This window comes from Brassica napus, chromosome C5 (genome assembly GCF_020379485.1).
Source record: "Brassica napus cultivar Da-Ae chromosome C5, Da-Ae, whole genome shotgun sequence".
In the NCBI taxonomy this organism is placed as follows: Eukaryota; Viridiplantae; Streptophyta; class Magnoliopsida; order Brassicales; family Brassicaceae; genus Brassica; species Brassica napus.
Window position 1 is genome coordinate 7223195 of NC_063448.1, and position 15918 is coordinate 7239112.

Sequence of the window (15918 nt, forward strand, 5' to 3'; positions counted from 1 at the left end):
AATTTTTATTGATATATAATGATGAATACAAATATTGGTCTCTTCGATAAATCGTCGTTATTAAATAGTTAATGTATTACATCTTATTTTAGTTATTTTTAATACTTCATATATGCATAAAAAGAAATTAAGTTTTACGGCTGACACAAATCACCAAAACCAAATAGACAACATCAAGTGTATAATAACGAAAGGGGATTAAGTTTTATGCTCTCGATTTGTTTACTATTGACTCTCCAAAAGTGATTTCATTTTCTACCTCTATAAAATTGTGCTTTCGTTCCCATCTTTGTTTTCATTAATATGAATTAAGTTTCTTTTTTTTAATTTCTTTTATGAATTCGGTGAATTACATAAGTGTCAATTTAAAAAAAAAATAGACATCTGTAAAAATTAGTTTCACTCCAAATATATATCTAAGACCCAAAATTTTGAAAAAAAATCATTGGAAAACTATATTAACAGGTTAGTATTCAAATCTAATATATCAAGTTGTTATACAAAGTGCATACACGAAATATAAATGTATGTCAAGTATGTATTCACCAGCTCGGTCTAATCATCTAATTCAAAAACAAAAAAAAAACAAATTACTTATTTCACCAGTTCGGGTAATATCTGAATTCAAACGGATAATATCCGAAGATAACCAAACATAAATATACTTTACCCTATATTTCTAGTTTACTTCTCTCATTTTATTCAAAATATTTACATTAATAGTGCTTATTGCTCAAAATTAGATAATATACATATAACTATTTGCTACTCACTTAAAATACATATCAAACTCTTGTTTATTGCATTAAAAAAAGTTGCATCTAAAATTTCAAAATAAAAACTAAATACTAAATTAGTGTCTTCCTAACCTTTTAAAAATTAGAAAACGAGTTAACTTAAAATATATTTTAAATACAAAAACTTAAACAATGAATCATTTATTTACTTTTTCTTCAAAATTTAAATATCCGAACCCAATCCAAAATATCTGAACCCGAACATAAAATACCCGAACCCGACTCAAAATATAGAAATACCCGAAATACCCGATACGAACCCAAACATGTATCTGAACGCCCACCCCTACGATATATGATCATTTGTATCTTGTTTGAACAAAAAAAGTTAAACCATTGATCACACAATTTTCAATGTGAGATTTTTACCATTTTTAGTAATTTATAGTTTTTTTTGAAAAATTCAAAATATAACATACAAGAAAAAATTTAATATTTTTTATTATATGCTTAATGTGATTTTTTAATTTTTTTTTTAATAGTATAAAATTAAACAAAAAAAAAAGGTTAGAAAAATTGTTATCAAATATGTATTATTCATTATCATTAATTGTCATGTATATGTTAACAATATTATGTAATTCTGTAGCTTTTATTTTTTTGTATACTACTAACTAATTTGATATTTAGTTTAATAAAAACCATAGTATATGTTTATATGTGCCAACTTATTTTTCTAACAATTCTGAAAATCATTTTCGTGATGACATGTGACTACGAAAATATGTTGTCATGTTCCAGGATTAATATACATGAGATATATTGTTGGTTGGTCTAATGGCACAAAACCTTTATGTTTGCTCACAAGTGTCAACCCACATTTGGTCCATTTCCATGGGGTTAAAGAACGTATAATGTTGGTACTTGGTTGGTCTACTGGCACTACACCTTTCGAACATGCATATTTAAACAAAAAAAAAAATCATTTGCATTGATTCATTAACTCATCCACACCAACTAGCAGGCTGTTCATTAGGACGGTAGAAATATTGTAATTTCTCACAGCCCCTGGTTTTTGTAATAGTCGAAAACCTTCAAATATTCATGCAGCATAGAACGATGCACGTTCTCTAGCAATGAAAATATGTGTTTAGATTGTTTAATGAGTTTCTAATGATTCGATTATATGACGTGGGATCATGCAAAGTAATCAATTTAAGTACAATGCACGTATAGTACTATATATTAAAAGGACTTGATCATTGGATTCATACTGATTCCTTCGAATTGCAACAAATAAAAAAGTTGTTATCACGTAACATCAACGGGCATTGCTCATCTTCCCCTTTTTTTGTCAACTTCATTGCTCATCTTCCCTACAGTTACAAAATATTAAAAAGTTAGCCAACATTTAGTATGTATAAATTAAAAGTGATTTATTTACTTACTAAACTAAAATAGGTTTGGCAAAAAATAATGATTTCGCCCACTTGTGAGTAGGCCTGAGACTTTTATCCGAGATCCGGATTCGATCCGAGATTCGATCCGGATCCGATCCGAAAATCCGGATATCCGGAGGGACCAAATCCAGATCCGGATAGTAAAATGTTGGATCCGTCAAAGCCGGATCCGGATCCGGATATCTTGATTTTTTTAGTCCGGATATCCGGATCTGTAAGTTTTATAAATATCTATTTCAAAAATAGTAATATCTATATATAAAAATTAATTTTATTTCATATATTTTCATTTTTATAATAGTATATATATATATTTCATGTAAATTTTGTAATATTATACATAGAAATAATTAAAAACATTATATATATTTTTATTTTTAAATTATTGTTAATATTTTGTATATATTAATATTTATTTATTTATTTTAAGGATCCAAATCCGGATCCGGATATCCGCCGGATATTACAATTTTTAGAAGGATATCCGACACCCGGATATCCGAGAACCTCAGATCCAGATAAAGATAGTAAAATTATGGATCCGCCGGATAAGGATCTGGATCCGGATACCTTAAAATTGTCCGGATACCCGATCCGTCTCAGGCCTACTTGTGAGTGTAGTCTAGGCAATTATATTACTGTAAGAAATTTTGCTTTAAAACCAGTGTTTCGAAACCCTACCCGGACCCGTGGTTGAACCGGTAAACTTGGTGACCCAGAAAAAATCCAGTTTGGATTTTATGGAAAATTCAATATTTAAAAACCCGCAAAGACCCACTAAAACCCAAAACCCGATACAAATTGAACCACCGGTTGAACCAATAAATAATTTTTACTTCTTCTTTTTAGTTTTTAGATTATGTTTTATATTTTAAGTTTTCAATTAAAAAGTTCGTTGCTGACAAAAAAAGAAGAGGTTTTCACTTTTCAGTTTTACATTTGTGATTTTGAGATTTTGATGAAGATTTCACTATGCCACCTGAAGAAAATAAAGTAAACGATGGTAGAGAGAAGCAAAATTAGTTGATGTGATTTGGTGTTAGTTTATTTCCGTTATTAACAATTTATTACAATGATCTTCTACTTTTATTTTATTTTGAATTTGAAGTTTAATTTATTATTCACATTAGATATTTAAATATTTATGAATTTTATATCTTGATTTTTTTAGATGTCATAACTCTTACTTTGTTACAGAAAATTTTAAATAGTCTAAACTCTTTTTTGATATTTTGTATGTCAAATAAAAATAAAAATATAAAAACTAAAGTTAAGTATTTTCTAAATACTTTTTAAACATAAAATATTTACATATCCAAACTATTATTTTATGTTGTAAAAAACATTTAGAAAATATTAAACTTTAGTTTTTATATATTTATTTTCATAGCTAACATATTATATTATAATAAATTTTATTTATTTATTAATCCGCAGTTCACCCGCGGTCGACCCAGTAACCCAGCAACTCGGTAAGTCATTCGGTTCAGTGTCCGGGTCGGGTTTAAAAACATTGTTAAAAACTGTTTAAAAATTTTGTAAACCTTTTTCATAAATAAATGAAGGGGAAAAACGGAAAAATTCGAGCGGGCCTCGTGGTCCAGTGGTAGTGGATGGGCATTGGATGCAATCACATTCCGGGTTTTATCCTCGTGTTGCGGAAACTAAGTCACATTGTTCTACTCACTACGGCTGCGGGTACGTTCGTATGAAAACTCGGGAGACGGCATGTCGTGGACTGCACCTTTCACCTGGGGTTAGGTCTATGTATCTGAATTTAACTTTTTTTTCTTTTTTTGAAAAAAAAAGGAGAAGTTATAAACTAGTCGAGTTATATTGAGGGTATATAAATATTATTACATCCATTGTTCCATGTCCGAAATAAAAACAGAGAGACTCAGATTTCACGAGGAGAAAAAAACGCAATGAAGACACCGACGATGCTGCTCCTATTAGTCGGAGCTCTAATCTTCTCCGGCGCCGGCTTAGTGAGATCAGACGCCTCCGACCACCGTTACAAGGAAGGAGACACCGTTCCTCTCTACGCCAACAAGGTCGGCCCATTTCACAATCCAAGGTAAAAAAGCCACTGGTGTGTGTCGGTAGGTAGATTATTGACTGAGGGCTGAGGGATTTGATCGTCGATTACACAATGCGATTGATTGTAAACGAAAATTCAAGTGTACAAGCACACTACAAACTTGTAACAATTCGAACATTTTTATTGTATGTGATGAATCTCTGTCTTTATATTTGAATACTATAACGTGACTCATCGATGGTGATTTGCAGTGAGACGTATCGGTATTTTGATCTCGCCTTCTGTGTTCCAGGTACTATACATTAGATTCATCACACTATCCGTGTGTTATGTTTCAATACTCAATGGTTTTGGTTTCTAGAGGGTGTGAAGGAGAAGAAGGAAGCCTTTGGCGAGGTTCTAAACGGTGATAGGCTCGTTAGCGCTCCATACAAGCTCAACTTCAGAGATGAAAAAGACTCTGAGGTCTACTGCAAAAAGAAGCTGAGCAAAGAAGAGGTCAAACAGTTCCGAAAAGCCGTTGAGAAAGCCTACTACTTCCAGATGTACTACGATGACCTCCCCATCTGGGGATTCATTGGAAAAGTTGACAAAGAAATCAAATCTGATCCGAGTGAACACAGATACGTCCTCTACAAGCACATCCAGTTTGAGATTCTCTACAACAACGACCGCGTGATCGAAATCAGCGCCAGGATGGATCCTCATTCGCTTGTGGATCTCACTGAGGACAAAGAAGTCGATGCGGAGTTTATGTACACTGTGAAGTTGAAGGAGACCGAGACTCCGTTTGAGAAGAGGATGGAGAAGTACTCCATGTCTTCTTCTCTTCCGCATCACTTGGAGATCCACTGGTTCTCTATTATTAACTCATGCGTCACTGTCCTTCTTTTGACTGGGTTCCTTGCGACTATCTTGATGCGAGTCCTCAAAAACGATTTCATGAAGTATGCTCAAGACGAGGAAGCTGCTGATGATCAAGAAGAAACTGGGTGGAAGTACATTCATGGAGATGTCTTTAGGTTCCCAACGCACAACTCTTTGTTTGCTGCATCACTCGGTTGTTCACTCTGTACGTCTCTCATTAACTCTACTATTTTTTTTTCTATTTCTTCATTATATCTAACCTTCGCTTTTTTTCATTTGTCCTCTATCAGCACCGTATTCATCTTCATGCTAGCTCTTGTTGGAGTGTTCTACCCATACAACCGAGGAGCACTCTTCACCGCTTTAGTGGTCATTTACGCTCTAACTTCTGGAATCGCTGGATACACATCCGCCTCTTTCTACTGCCAACTCGAAGGAAAAAGCTGGGTAAATAAATGTTTACTTAACGCATAGAAGTCAACTTCTACATTAGCTCAACAGATTCTCATTTTCATCTTATTGCAGGTGAGAAACTTGTTACTCACAGGATGTCTCTTCTGCGGTCCTCTATTCCTAACCTTCTGCTTCCTCAACACCGTCGCCATCACCTACACCGCAACCGCGGCACTACCCTTCGGAACCATCGTTGTAATCGTCCTTATATGGACACTAGTCACGTCTCCTCTCCTCGTCTTAGGCGGCATCGCCGGCAAAAACAGCAAATCCGAGTTCCAAGCACCGTGCCGCACGACCAAGTACCCGCGCGAGGTTCCGCCGCTCCCTTGGTACAGAAGCGCTCTTCCTCAGATGGCGATGGCTGGTTTCCTTCCTTTCAGCGCCATCTACATCGAGCTTTACTACATTTTCGCTAGCGTGTGGGGTCACCGGATCTACACCATCTACAGCATCCTCTTCATCGTGTTCATCATCCTCATCATCGTCACGGCTTTTATAACCGTCGCCTTGACTTACTTCCAGCTCGCTGCGGAAGATCACCAGTGGTGGTGGAGGTTCGTTGAAACTCTGTCTATTTGTCTCTACCTTTATTAATAGAACCCGAGCCTAATGGTATAAAATGACTGTTTTGCAGATCATTCCTATGCGGTGGATCGACTGGTTTGTTTATATACGCTTACTGCTTATACTATTACTACGCTCGATCAGACATGTCGGGTTTCATGCAAACCTCGTTCTTCTTCGGGTACATGGCTTGCATTTGCTACGGATTCTTCTTAATGCTTGGGACTGTCGGCTTCCGTGCAGCACTTCTCTTTGTTCGTCACATTTACAGGTCGATCAAATGCGAGTAAGAAGAAGTCTTATCTTCCCTTCTTCTGCCTCCTTAAGAATTTTTGCTAGAACAAAGAAGACAGAGAGATAGGTTGTTAGAAAGAAAAGAGAGACACAAAAGACAAATGTCTGTCTGATTATTGTCTGAGAAAAGCATCTCTTCTCATTAGAGGTTTTTACTTTAGGTGAGTCTGTCTCTCTCTCTTTCTTCTCTCTTTATTATGTGCTACAAAATTTTAAACTACTTGTATCCATTTTTTCTATATACTTTACGGATTGTAAAAGATGATATAATACCTACTTTCCCCCAACAAATCAAATATATAAATAGTTTACAAGATACAGATACTCAATCTTTTTTTTTTTTTTTTGTCATCTCGTTTTATTAATAAGACCAAAACGGTCGACAAGTACAAAGATATAGCGTATAAGACACTCAATCTCAATACAATCACTAATTTGAAAATTGAAATAAATGTCATTAACTTATTTAAATTGAAGTAAAACTGTATTCGCTTTTAATTTTGGCCCAATAATAAACTTAATTTCGGCCCAATAGTAAAAGGTTCTTCGAGCAAACAGATTCGCAAATAGAACCACCTCTTCAATTTTGAATTTACAGATCCTTCTTTAGGAACCCTAGAATCCTTCGGCGAACTAACTCTGTGTACGCGATTTCTTTTGGATCAAGCGACAATGGATCTTCCGCGAGACGTCGACGACTACATCAAGGACACGATCGACCACTCTCTGGGGATCCCAATCTCCATAGACGCTCTCCAGAACAAACTCTCCGCGGCTCAAGAGTCTCAGCGTCGTCTTCGCGAACAGTACATGTCTCTAGTCTCCAGGTTGAAAGAGAAAGAACAAATGATCGAACTCGCGAGATCGGAAGCGAGCATCAACGCTCAGGCCGTTAAGAAATTCGTCGAAGAGAATCGGAAACTGAGCGGCGAGTGCGAGGATTTGGTGAAGCAGTGTAAGAAATGGGAAAGAGAGTGCTTTCTTTACCATCAAGACCGTGAAGCCTTGATGGATTTCGGGAACGAGTCCGACGAGAGGGCGAGAGAAAGTGAATCTAGGGTTCGGGAATTAGAGGAACAAGTGAGAACGATGTCTGATGTAATGAAGAAGCGTAAAGTGGAATCCGACAAGAAGTTAACGTCGTTAGAAGAAGAAGAATGTTTGGTTGATTCAGTTTTGTCATCGTTTGTTAGCGAAGACGAGATTAAGTTTGGGCGCGTGTTCCTGGAGGCGAACATTAAAGACCGGTCTTTGTTGAGCAGATGGGAGGAGTTGAAGCCGTCGACGCGAAAGGCTGTGTCTTTGGTTGCGATGGTGAAGAGGATTGAAAAGGAGAAAGAGTGCCTCATCTTGAATCTCGCTAAAGCCGAACAGGAAGTTGAGATTGTGTGCGAGCAAAACAGAGAGCTAGATGAAAAGAACCGCAAGCTGTTGAAGCAATTTAGTAGTAGTAGCTATCTACAGTGTTCTGCAGAGAGAAGCAAGTCCAAGAAGAGAAAGAGTCCTAAGATGATGAGCAGCAGCAGCCCAGGATCTATCAACGATATTTAAGGTAGTGTAGTGAATGATACATTTTGCAATGTATTTATTTGAACCTGATTTGATATATAACTTTGGAGATCGCTGAAGAATTGAAGTTAATTGTTTAGAGAAAACAGGAATGGAATGTTTTGAGGGACAACCTCTGACTACTAGCAATATGTATAAGAGATGAAACTCGCTTTGGAAACACTGAACATACAATTTTATATGTTACCAAAACGTTCGTGCTCTAACACGACTAGTCAAATGGATTGGGAAATGTATTTTTTTAATATATTGGCTTTTAAGTAAACATGTCCTAGTTACATCCACGATCCATATGGTACATTCAGAGTTTAATGAACAACAAGATTTTAGTAAGAATATGTTTCATTCAAATAAATTTCTAATCTCCTCTTCTTTTTTCAAGAACAATCTCGTTTGCCTTCAAAATAGTTTTTGAAAAGAAGCATTAGAAGGATTTGAAGTGTGGGCTTTGGTTTCTCTTTTTCACAAAATGGCTTTTATCTTTTTGTATGTACACTGACCAAGCATAAGAAAATAGTCTTCTTCATGGCATGGGAAAAGCCATTTTAGATATTTATTTAGTTCAGAAGAAGGCTATTTATTTATTTTTAATTAGAAAATTGTTTTCATTTTTAGGGCCTGTCTCTGTTCCACTCAATTCTCTTTTTTTTTTTTTTTTTTTTAACTTTCCCTTTCTTCAGATCTCTCTCCTCTCTCTTTCTTCCTTATCTTCTTTTCTTAAAATATTTCTCTTTCTTCCTTCTCTTTCCTCAATCTCTCTCAGAATTCTCTCTCCTCTCTCATCAGCAAGGCAAAAAATTCCCTAAAAGAGCCCCGTTCGTTTAACCCAATCCTCATGTAAGTTTTCTCTCTCCTAATCGATTTCCATCTCTCTCTCTCTTTTCCCCGCCTTTGAAAATTTACAATTGGACTTTTTTGTGTACTGTACCTACGCTTTTTCTTTCGAACCTCTCTCCATCGGACCATATATATATTACGGTTTCTTAGAATTCAGCTGCGAAATTACTCGATCCATGTCCAGCTTCCTTAGATCTAGCTCTGGTTTCTCCAGATCTAGAAGCTCTGTTGCATATGCATGCTTGTTTCCTGGAAGATATGTCCAAAAGATGTCGGGATTTCATATGTGAATCTCATGTTTTACACACTCTAAGTTTGTTTTCTGGTCATCTCCAAGATCTGATCTGTTGTTTTTCGATGCAACTCTAATGATTTGCATTGTTCGTGAATATAAAAAAAATATTACGAGTTTGGCTAATTCGAATTTTGCATTCGAACATAGATTAACAGCCTTGTCTGAAAATCTCTGATTGTCTGAAATTGTTTTTAATATCTTTGGGGTTTTTGTAATGACAATTTTTGTAGATCTTTGAAATGGATGATGATGGGTTTCGCAACTGGGGTTACTACGAACCAGCAGCTGCTACATTCAAAGGTAATCTCGGGTTGCAGCTAATGCCAAGCATTGATCGGAACACTAAACCGTTTTTAACCGGTCGTGACCCGAATCTAATGATTGGCCAAAACGGACCGTACCACCACCACCCTGAGCCTCCTATCAACATGAGCTACAATTGGATTAACCAACACAAAGACAAGTTCTTCAACATGTTGCCTGTAACAACCAGTAATAATTACGGAAACATCCTTCCCGAGACTTCATCAGCCCAGTCGATGCGTCATCATCAAACCATTGATGAATACCCGGTTAAACACGAACAAGTAGAAGAGATTGTTCAGACCAATAAGAAGAGAAAGCCTAATACAAAACCTGGCGCCTCAGCGAAGGCGAAGAAGCCTCGGAAACCGAAGGAGGAGAGTGACAAAAGCATTAAAGTGAAACCGGCTAAGAAAAGTGTAGACTTCGTTATTAACGGAGTGAACATGGACATTTCGGGTCTACCTGTACCGGTATGCACTTGCACTGGAGCTCCTCAGCAGTGTTACCGTTGGGGCTGTGGAGGTTGGCAATCTGCGTGTTGCACCACAAACATATCGATGCATCCGTTACCGATGAGTACTAAACGTCGTGGAGCGAGGATCTCGGGTAGGAAGATGAGTCAAGGCGCGTTTAAGAAGGTGCTTGAGAAACTTGCGTCCGATGGGTTTAACTTTGGGAATCCGATTGATCTTAAGAGCCATTGGGCTAGACATGGGACTAACAAGTTCGTCACGATCAGATGATTTAGTTTCTTTCTTCCGGGACTGGGGTCTCTCAATGATCGTGTATATACTAAAGCAAATCTGAAGTCTGTGACCGTCTGTGACCTTTTGAGTTCTGTCTGCAATCTGAGTTCAGGTAGACGACCACTTGCTGGAGTCTGTTTGTTTGTTTGTCTGGGGGAAGGTGACTGAGAAAATGACGTTTGGTTTTTCCCTCCTTTTGTTATCTTTGTAAACATTTTACTGACTTGTAAGTTGTAACAGATAATTCTTTTGATTAAATTTTTATTTCTAAGATTTCCAGCTAAAATGATTATTAGCCGTTGAAGTATACCCTCCTTTACCTTATAATTACATTTTTTTAATGTCTGTTTACATTTATTCAGTCCATATCAAACCAAAAAAGAACGTACTTATAAAAATCGTTGTCGCGTACATTTACATGTTTTATATAGCTATAAATAGAATAAATCAAGATATTAAGCCTTAAATTATTATAGAATCACGAAATTAATTTGATAATTTGGGACCATATAAACAAATAATAACCAGTCCAAGTTAATTAATACAGAGAGAATATAAACATAATTAAAGGCTAATTAAGTCTGGAACATCAACTACAGGAGGAGCAGTTGGGGGCTCGTCATCCTCCATAGCTTCATCATCATCAAGTTTTATCAAATCATCAATTACAGGAATCAGTTCACGCTCCATCTCCTCTTCTCCTTCTTCTACACACTTCGCCCTCTCCTCACCATTCTCACCCTCATCCGGCTCCTCCTCTCCCCCTTGCTCTTCTTCTTTATCCGTCCACACGATCTCATGTAGATGAATGACATCATCCACCGGAATCCTCACGAAATTCGGAATCTCCTGAGCATTCGCCACTCCAAGATCTCTGCAGAACACGAAATACTTGACAAGCTCCTCCCCCTGCGTCATCGACTTCGCGACGATCTTCAACGCCACGTCAGCCTGCCGTTTCCCCGACTTCGAGTTCACGTTCGGCAACACCTCCGCGATCCGGCGGCAGATCCAGCCGTAGATCTCCAGAATCTCGCTGATCACGTTCTCCATCGCCTCGTTGATCACAGGTATCCTCACGCTCTCCCCGATCGGTTTGATCCGAACCAGCGAGTCGATGATCACCTGCATCTTGCGTATGATCACGAGCCTTATCATCACCGACGACTCCTCGTCGTACCGGTGACGGTTCCCGTCGTGGAAGAGGATCGAGCGCCTGTCGAGGAACGCGAAGTACGCGCGCACGAAGAGGTTGAACCCGCCGGATCTGCTGCTGCTGCTCGTCCGCGAGTTTCCTTCCCTGCCGAACGCGGAGAGATCGAACGGTAACCGTCCGATCGACTCCGCGGCGGTGGTTTTCGAGAGGAAGAAGCCGTGCATCAGCATCAAGCCTTTTAAAGCAACCACCCAGCTGCGCGTGCGCGTGACGCGGGAGGAGATGGCGCTGATGAGAGGCTTGAGGCTCGCCGGGGTGGCGCGGACGTGGCGGTAGATGAAGAGAGCGTTCTCTGGATCGATGCAGTACTCGTCGTGGTTTGTGGCTTTGACGACGGCTGCCTTGAGGAGGTCGTCCGCCGCGATGAGGCTAGTTCCGTCCTTGAGAGCTACGGAAGCTCGTTTCCATATATTCATCTCCCTCGCTTTTGGTTTTTAAATCTTTTTTTTTCTCTTTCTTTTACTCTTTATAAGTTCGAAATATTTGTTGGTTTTAAAACCAATAAAAAAAAAGTCTTCGCTTGTTTTTTTTAAAACAAATCAGATAAAGGATAAGCTAAAATAAGAAATCTCATTTTTGTTTTTCTAGGGGAATTCTTCTATTTTGTTGCTTTTTCTAAATTTATATTATCTTCCACATTCCATTTTTTTCAGTTTTACTCAAATACATATATTTGCATAACTCTTGAGCACTTTAGTATATATATATATTTAGAAAAAACTGTGAGCGAGGAAGATAATTATAATTGCAACTGAAATTAATAGATAAACATGAGTTCTAGAGAGTATAAAACGTCAAAACGGGTACATTTTGCTCGTATCTCCTAAAAACAATGTCTGAAGTGGCAAAAAGGACAAAAGGTTTGGTAGAACTCGCCGCTCTTTTTTACAGTTTCACAAACTGCAGCTTCAAGATTTATCTCTCCTGACTCGTTTCTCTCTCTATCTTTCTCTTCTTTTAGCTAATTGCTCTGTTTACTGTCACCGCCTTCCTCTGCAGCGTCTCTGCTACAAGCTTCTTCTTTAGTCTTCATTTCTAACTTTCCCTCTGCAGCGTTGCTTCCGTTAGATTTTTCTGTGGACACCTGTTCTTGAGCTGAACCGGGTGGGAGGAACACACCGGTGCCAGGAACGGGCAGTCTGGGATGTGGTGGCTGCTGGTGTCGTGGATGAGGCCAGACCGTTGCCCCGGGAAGGACACCACCTGGGAAAGGCATTTGAGGGGGAAGAGGAGGAGAAGGGGATATGAAAATCGGTTGAACAGCTCCGTTTTGTGGGAAGACACCTGTGGTCGGGATGACAGGATAATGTTTAGGTGGGCCGGTTTGCTGACGGTTGTGTAAATTAGGTGGAGATCTGCTAGGCGGTGGAGCCCAGTTAGAACCGGTTATGGAGTTTCTCGGCTGAGATTTGGTGAAGGTGATGAGAATCCGCTGCTTTGGGATTGAGTGAATCGCAAACTTAGCAAGATCTGAGGATTTGCCTTCCACCAGAAGAACCGATCTGTTCAAAACCACCAAAACATGTGATATGTTAACTGACTTGAATGAATGATCTCAGGTGTTTGAGAGAAAGATGAGAAACGGTTACCCGGGAGTGAGAGAAAGCTTGAGAGAGCCCTTGTAGTCGCCGGGGTGATCAGAGACAATGACTCTTCCAAATGTGAAATCGCATTCCGACAGGGACAAGATCCCAACTGGTCTTCCAAACCATGGAGCTAACATATGAGGCTGCGAGTGATCTCCCTACGGTTCAACAAAAGAAGACTTTTACTTAGTTAAGGAAACAGATTAATTAGTTAAGAAAAAACTAAACTAATTTATTTACCTCGTTGAAGAAGTCGATGATGCATGCGTCTGGTTTCACAGGTATGATTTGTTTCGTGACCAAACGTTCAATGATGTCTGAAAGAAACGACGGGATTGGCTCTATTCTTCGACCTGCTTAAAACTCATAGCTTAATGTTAACCAACAATACACAGAAACTTATAAAGTAAAGTAACGTTTTTCAAAGAACTTGCCTTTGATACTCTCATCGTCAGGCATGGTATCAGCTATTGGGAGACCGAGTTGGATCATCTCGCGTCCATGTCCTCTATTTGGACGTTTATAACCCACATATGCCTCACCTGTTTTGTCATGAAACAGCGGTTTTAAGACATGACTTAATAATAATAACAAGAAAACAAAAAAGGATTCTTACTTTGAAGTTGACCTCTTCTTCCAGAGGTTCTCAGATTGTTTACAATAGAAACGAGTTGAGAAACTTCCTTTGCCTCGACCATATTCTCATATAGCTTCAGTCCTTCCACAACATTAACCTACACATAAAGGGAGAAAAAAAATCAGATTTTTAGTGCTGTAGGTTTAAATTTATAAGTGGAAATTAAAGAAGATCAACTTACCACTTTCGCTTCATACATCTCTTCAACAACAAAAGTCTTGGCCATGCTTGCAGTACACTCTTTATCTTTCTCGTCCTGCTTTTCCTCAGAACTGAGATTGTTATCTGAAAGAAAAAAAAACAACATCACAAAATCAGAACATTTCAAGAAGGTCTAACGCATCAGGTGAAATATCAAAGAAACATGTTATCCAAAGTACCTTTAGAATCATGGTTCACTATCTCCGCTTGAGTTTCACCACCACCAGACTCAGATTCTTCCACATCTTTACGATCACTCTTTGGTTTCTCGTTACCATCTGTCCCACAAACAGATATAAATGTAAATGTACATTACCACAACACTAACATATAAACCAAATCCGAAGCTTCCACAATGTACAATGAACCATCTCAAACCCAAATTGCAGATAAACATTTAGCAGCCAAGAAGTTAACTTTTCTTACAAGCAAGCAAGCCAACCAAAAGACTATTTCCATTACCTCTCATCTGCTCAGCATCACTTGCTAGCTTAGCTTCAACGCTGTGGGAATCTGAATTCAAGTGATGCCCGTTTCTCGCCATCGATTCAGCTCCTCTGTAACCACCACCACCATGATGATGCTTGTTAAATCCATAACCTGATCTCTTACCACCAAACTTCACAGTCTGATCAGTAGCATTGTAATGCCTTTGAGGTTGTTGCTGTTGAGGCGTTTTCAGTTTCCATCCCCAAGCAGCGTGCTGAAGAGCTTTGTAAATATCAGCAATCGTGTAATAAGGCTGCATATAGATAGCCTGAGACCAGCTTGACTGACGGTGCTGGACGGCTGAGACCACGGCGTCGTATTGGCTTTGATCCCCGATCGCTTGCAGGTGATTGCAGAGCGTGTCGATGATGGCGTTAGCCGCGGCGAACTCCCCGCGGATCCACGATATATACACGTCTCTCTCGTCGGGGATCCAGCTTCCGGCCACGGCGGGTGGTGGAAACTGGATGAGTTTATCCGACGGAGGAGCAACGTTTCCAGGTGGCATTGCCATTGGTGGTGGCAACAATAAAGGAAAGAAGAAGAAAAAAAGAGAGTTTTTTTTTGTTTTGTTTGTGTTCTGTCTTGATATCAGACAAGACCTTTGAACAGATCTGCAGAATCAAAATTTAAAACAAAAAAAAAACTCGAATTGAATGTAATTTCAAACAAAACCCAGGAGGAGAGTAGATGAATTTTTTCGGATGAAATGAAAATTGAAAACTCACAAAAGAATTAGGGGTAAGAAAGAATGACAATGAATGTGAAGAAGGTTTTAATGAAGAGAGTGGAGCAGTATAGATCTGAGGGGGAAACGAGTAAGCACGTCTTCAAGGTGACGCTGAGTGAATTAAAGGAAAGAGTAAGTGATGTATAGATTAGATTAAAGGGAGGCTTCCTTAAAGGCAAGACGAGAGAGGAAAGAGGAGAGAGAGATCTAGGGTTTTGAGGGGAAAAGTGTTGGCTTAGTTAAGACGCATCATCCGTTTTCAAGAGTCAAAAACGGTGGCTTATCAGATAGATCACAACCTCAGATCTCTCTCAATTCTCATTTTTCTTTTCCATGAAATTCTTTTGCTAATTCCTTCGTCGATAATTACGTAAGTTGTTACAGTTCTTTTGAAAAGTAAACGGAAAAATATGTATTGTAAATGAAATCGAGATTCCGCATCTTTTAAATGATGCTACTTTTTTTGTCAAATGGGCCTTTATGACCCGATATTTAGATCAACATATGGGCTTACAAGATAATTTATAGGGGTTTTGCTTTTTTTATTGCAACATCTCATAGGGTCCACGTTTACGTTTGGGTTGTTTCAAACTTTCATTATGCTAAATGAAACTTTACAATAATTCAGATCTTGTACTCGACAGTCGACACATATATTAACATTAACATATACTAGGGGTGCGCGGGGATAGAGGGTGTTCGATTTCTATGTTGTAAACAATGGTGCGTGCTATATATATTAGGGCAAATCTCCAAAATAACACATTTCTAAGTTTATATCACAAAAATAGCACTCAAAAACTAAAATGACCAAAATAGCACCTTTCTAAGTTTATCCTTTGAAAATTTTAATTTTTTTATTTTTCAAAATTTGAAATCTTATCCCC

The 15918-nt window shown here is 38.3% G+C and overlaps 5 protein-coding genes across 6 annotated transcripts; 3 read left to right on the top strand and 2 right to left on the bottom strand.

The window, feature by feature from the left end:
- The first annotated feature begins 4054 nt into the window (after nt 1-4054).
- LOC106400881 (transmembrane 9 superfamily member 2-like) lies at nt 4055-6684 on the top strand. The gene is made up of 5 exons (XM_022702951.2): nt 4055-4274; nt 4490-4530; nt 4600-5552; nt 5631-6115; nt 6196-6684. Exons 1-5 carry the CDS (start codon nt 4123-4125, stop codon nt 6413-6415), a joined length of 1851 nt encoding a protein of 616 aa, XP_022558672.1. The 5' UTR covers nt 4055-4122; the 3' UTR covers nt 6416-6684.
- A 241-nt stretch (nt 6685-6925) lies between these two features.
- On the top strand, nt 6926-8496 carry LOC106400877 (RB1-inducible coiled-coil protein 1-like). The gene has a single exon (XM_013841274.3). It carries the CDS (start codon nt 7092-7094, stop codon nt 7968-7970), a length of 879 nt encoding a protein of 292 aa, XP_013696728.2. The 5' UTR covers nt 6926-7091; the 3' UTR covers nt 7971-8496.
- Nucleotides 8497-8659: 163 nt separating this feature from the next.
- On the top strand, nt 8660-10445 carry LOC106400879 (protein BASIC PENTACYSTEINE2-like). The gene is made up of 2 exons (XM_013841275.3): nt 8660-8825; nt 9351-10445. The coding sequence occupies exon 2, from the start codon at nt 9360-9362 to the stop codon at nt 10167-10169; it is 810 nt and encodes a 269-aa protein (XP_013696729.1). The 5' UTR covers nt 8660-8825; nt 9351-9359; the 3' UTR covers nt 10170-10445.
- A 138-nt stretch (nt 10446-10583) lies between these two features.
- Nucleotides 10584-11964, bottom strand: LOC106400875 (putative clathrin assembly protein At1g14686). Its single transcript, XM_013841272.3, has one exon. It carries the CDS (start codon nt 11802-11804, stop codon nt 10737-10739), a length of 1068 nt encoding a protein of 355 aa, XP_013696726.1. The 5' UTR covers nt 11805-11964; the 3' UTR covers nt 10584-10736.
- Nucleotides 11965-12111: 147 nt separating this feature from the next.
- On the bottom strand, nt 12112-15397 carry LOC106400874 (RNA demethylase ALKBH10B-like). 2 transcript variants are annotated; one of them, XM_022703133.2, is made up of 9 exons: nt 15030-15397; nt 14275-14915; nt 13992-14090; nt 13793-13896; nt 13591-13708; nt 13409-13516; nt 13215-13327; nt 12978-13132; nt 12112-12890 (listed from the first exon to the last, which is right to left on the bottom strand). In XM_022703133.2, exons 2-9 carry the CDS (start codon nt 14813-14815, stop codon nt 12350-12352), a joined length of 1779 nt encoding a protein of 592 aa, XP_022558854.1. In that variant the 5' UTR covers nt 14816-14915; nt 15030-15397; the 3' UTR covers nt 12112-12349. The 2 variants fall into 2 exon arrangements, with proteins under 2 accessions (XP_022558854.1, XP_048614047.1); XM_048758090.1 differs by having other exon boundaries at nt 14275-15396.
- Nucleotides 15398-15918: the final 521 nt, after the last annotated feature.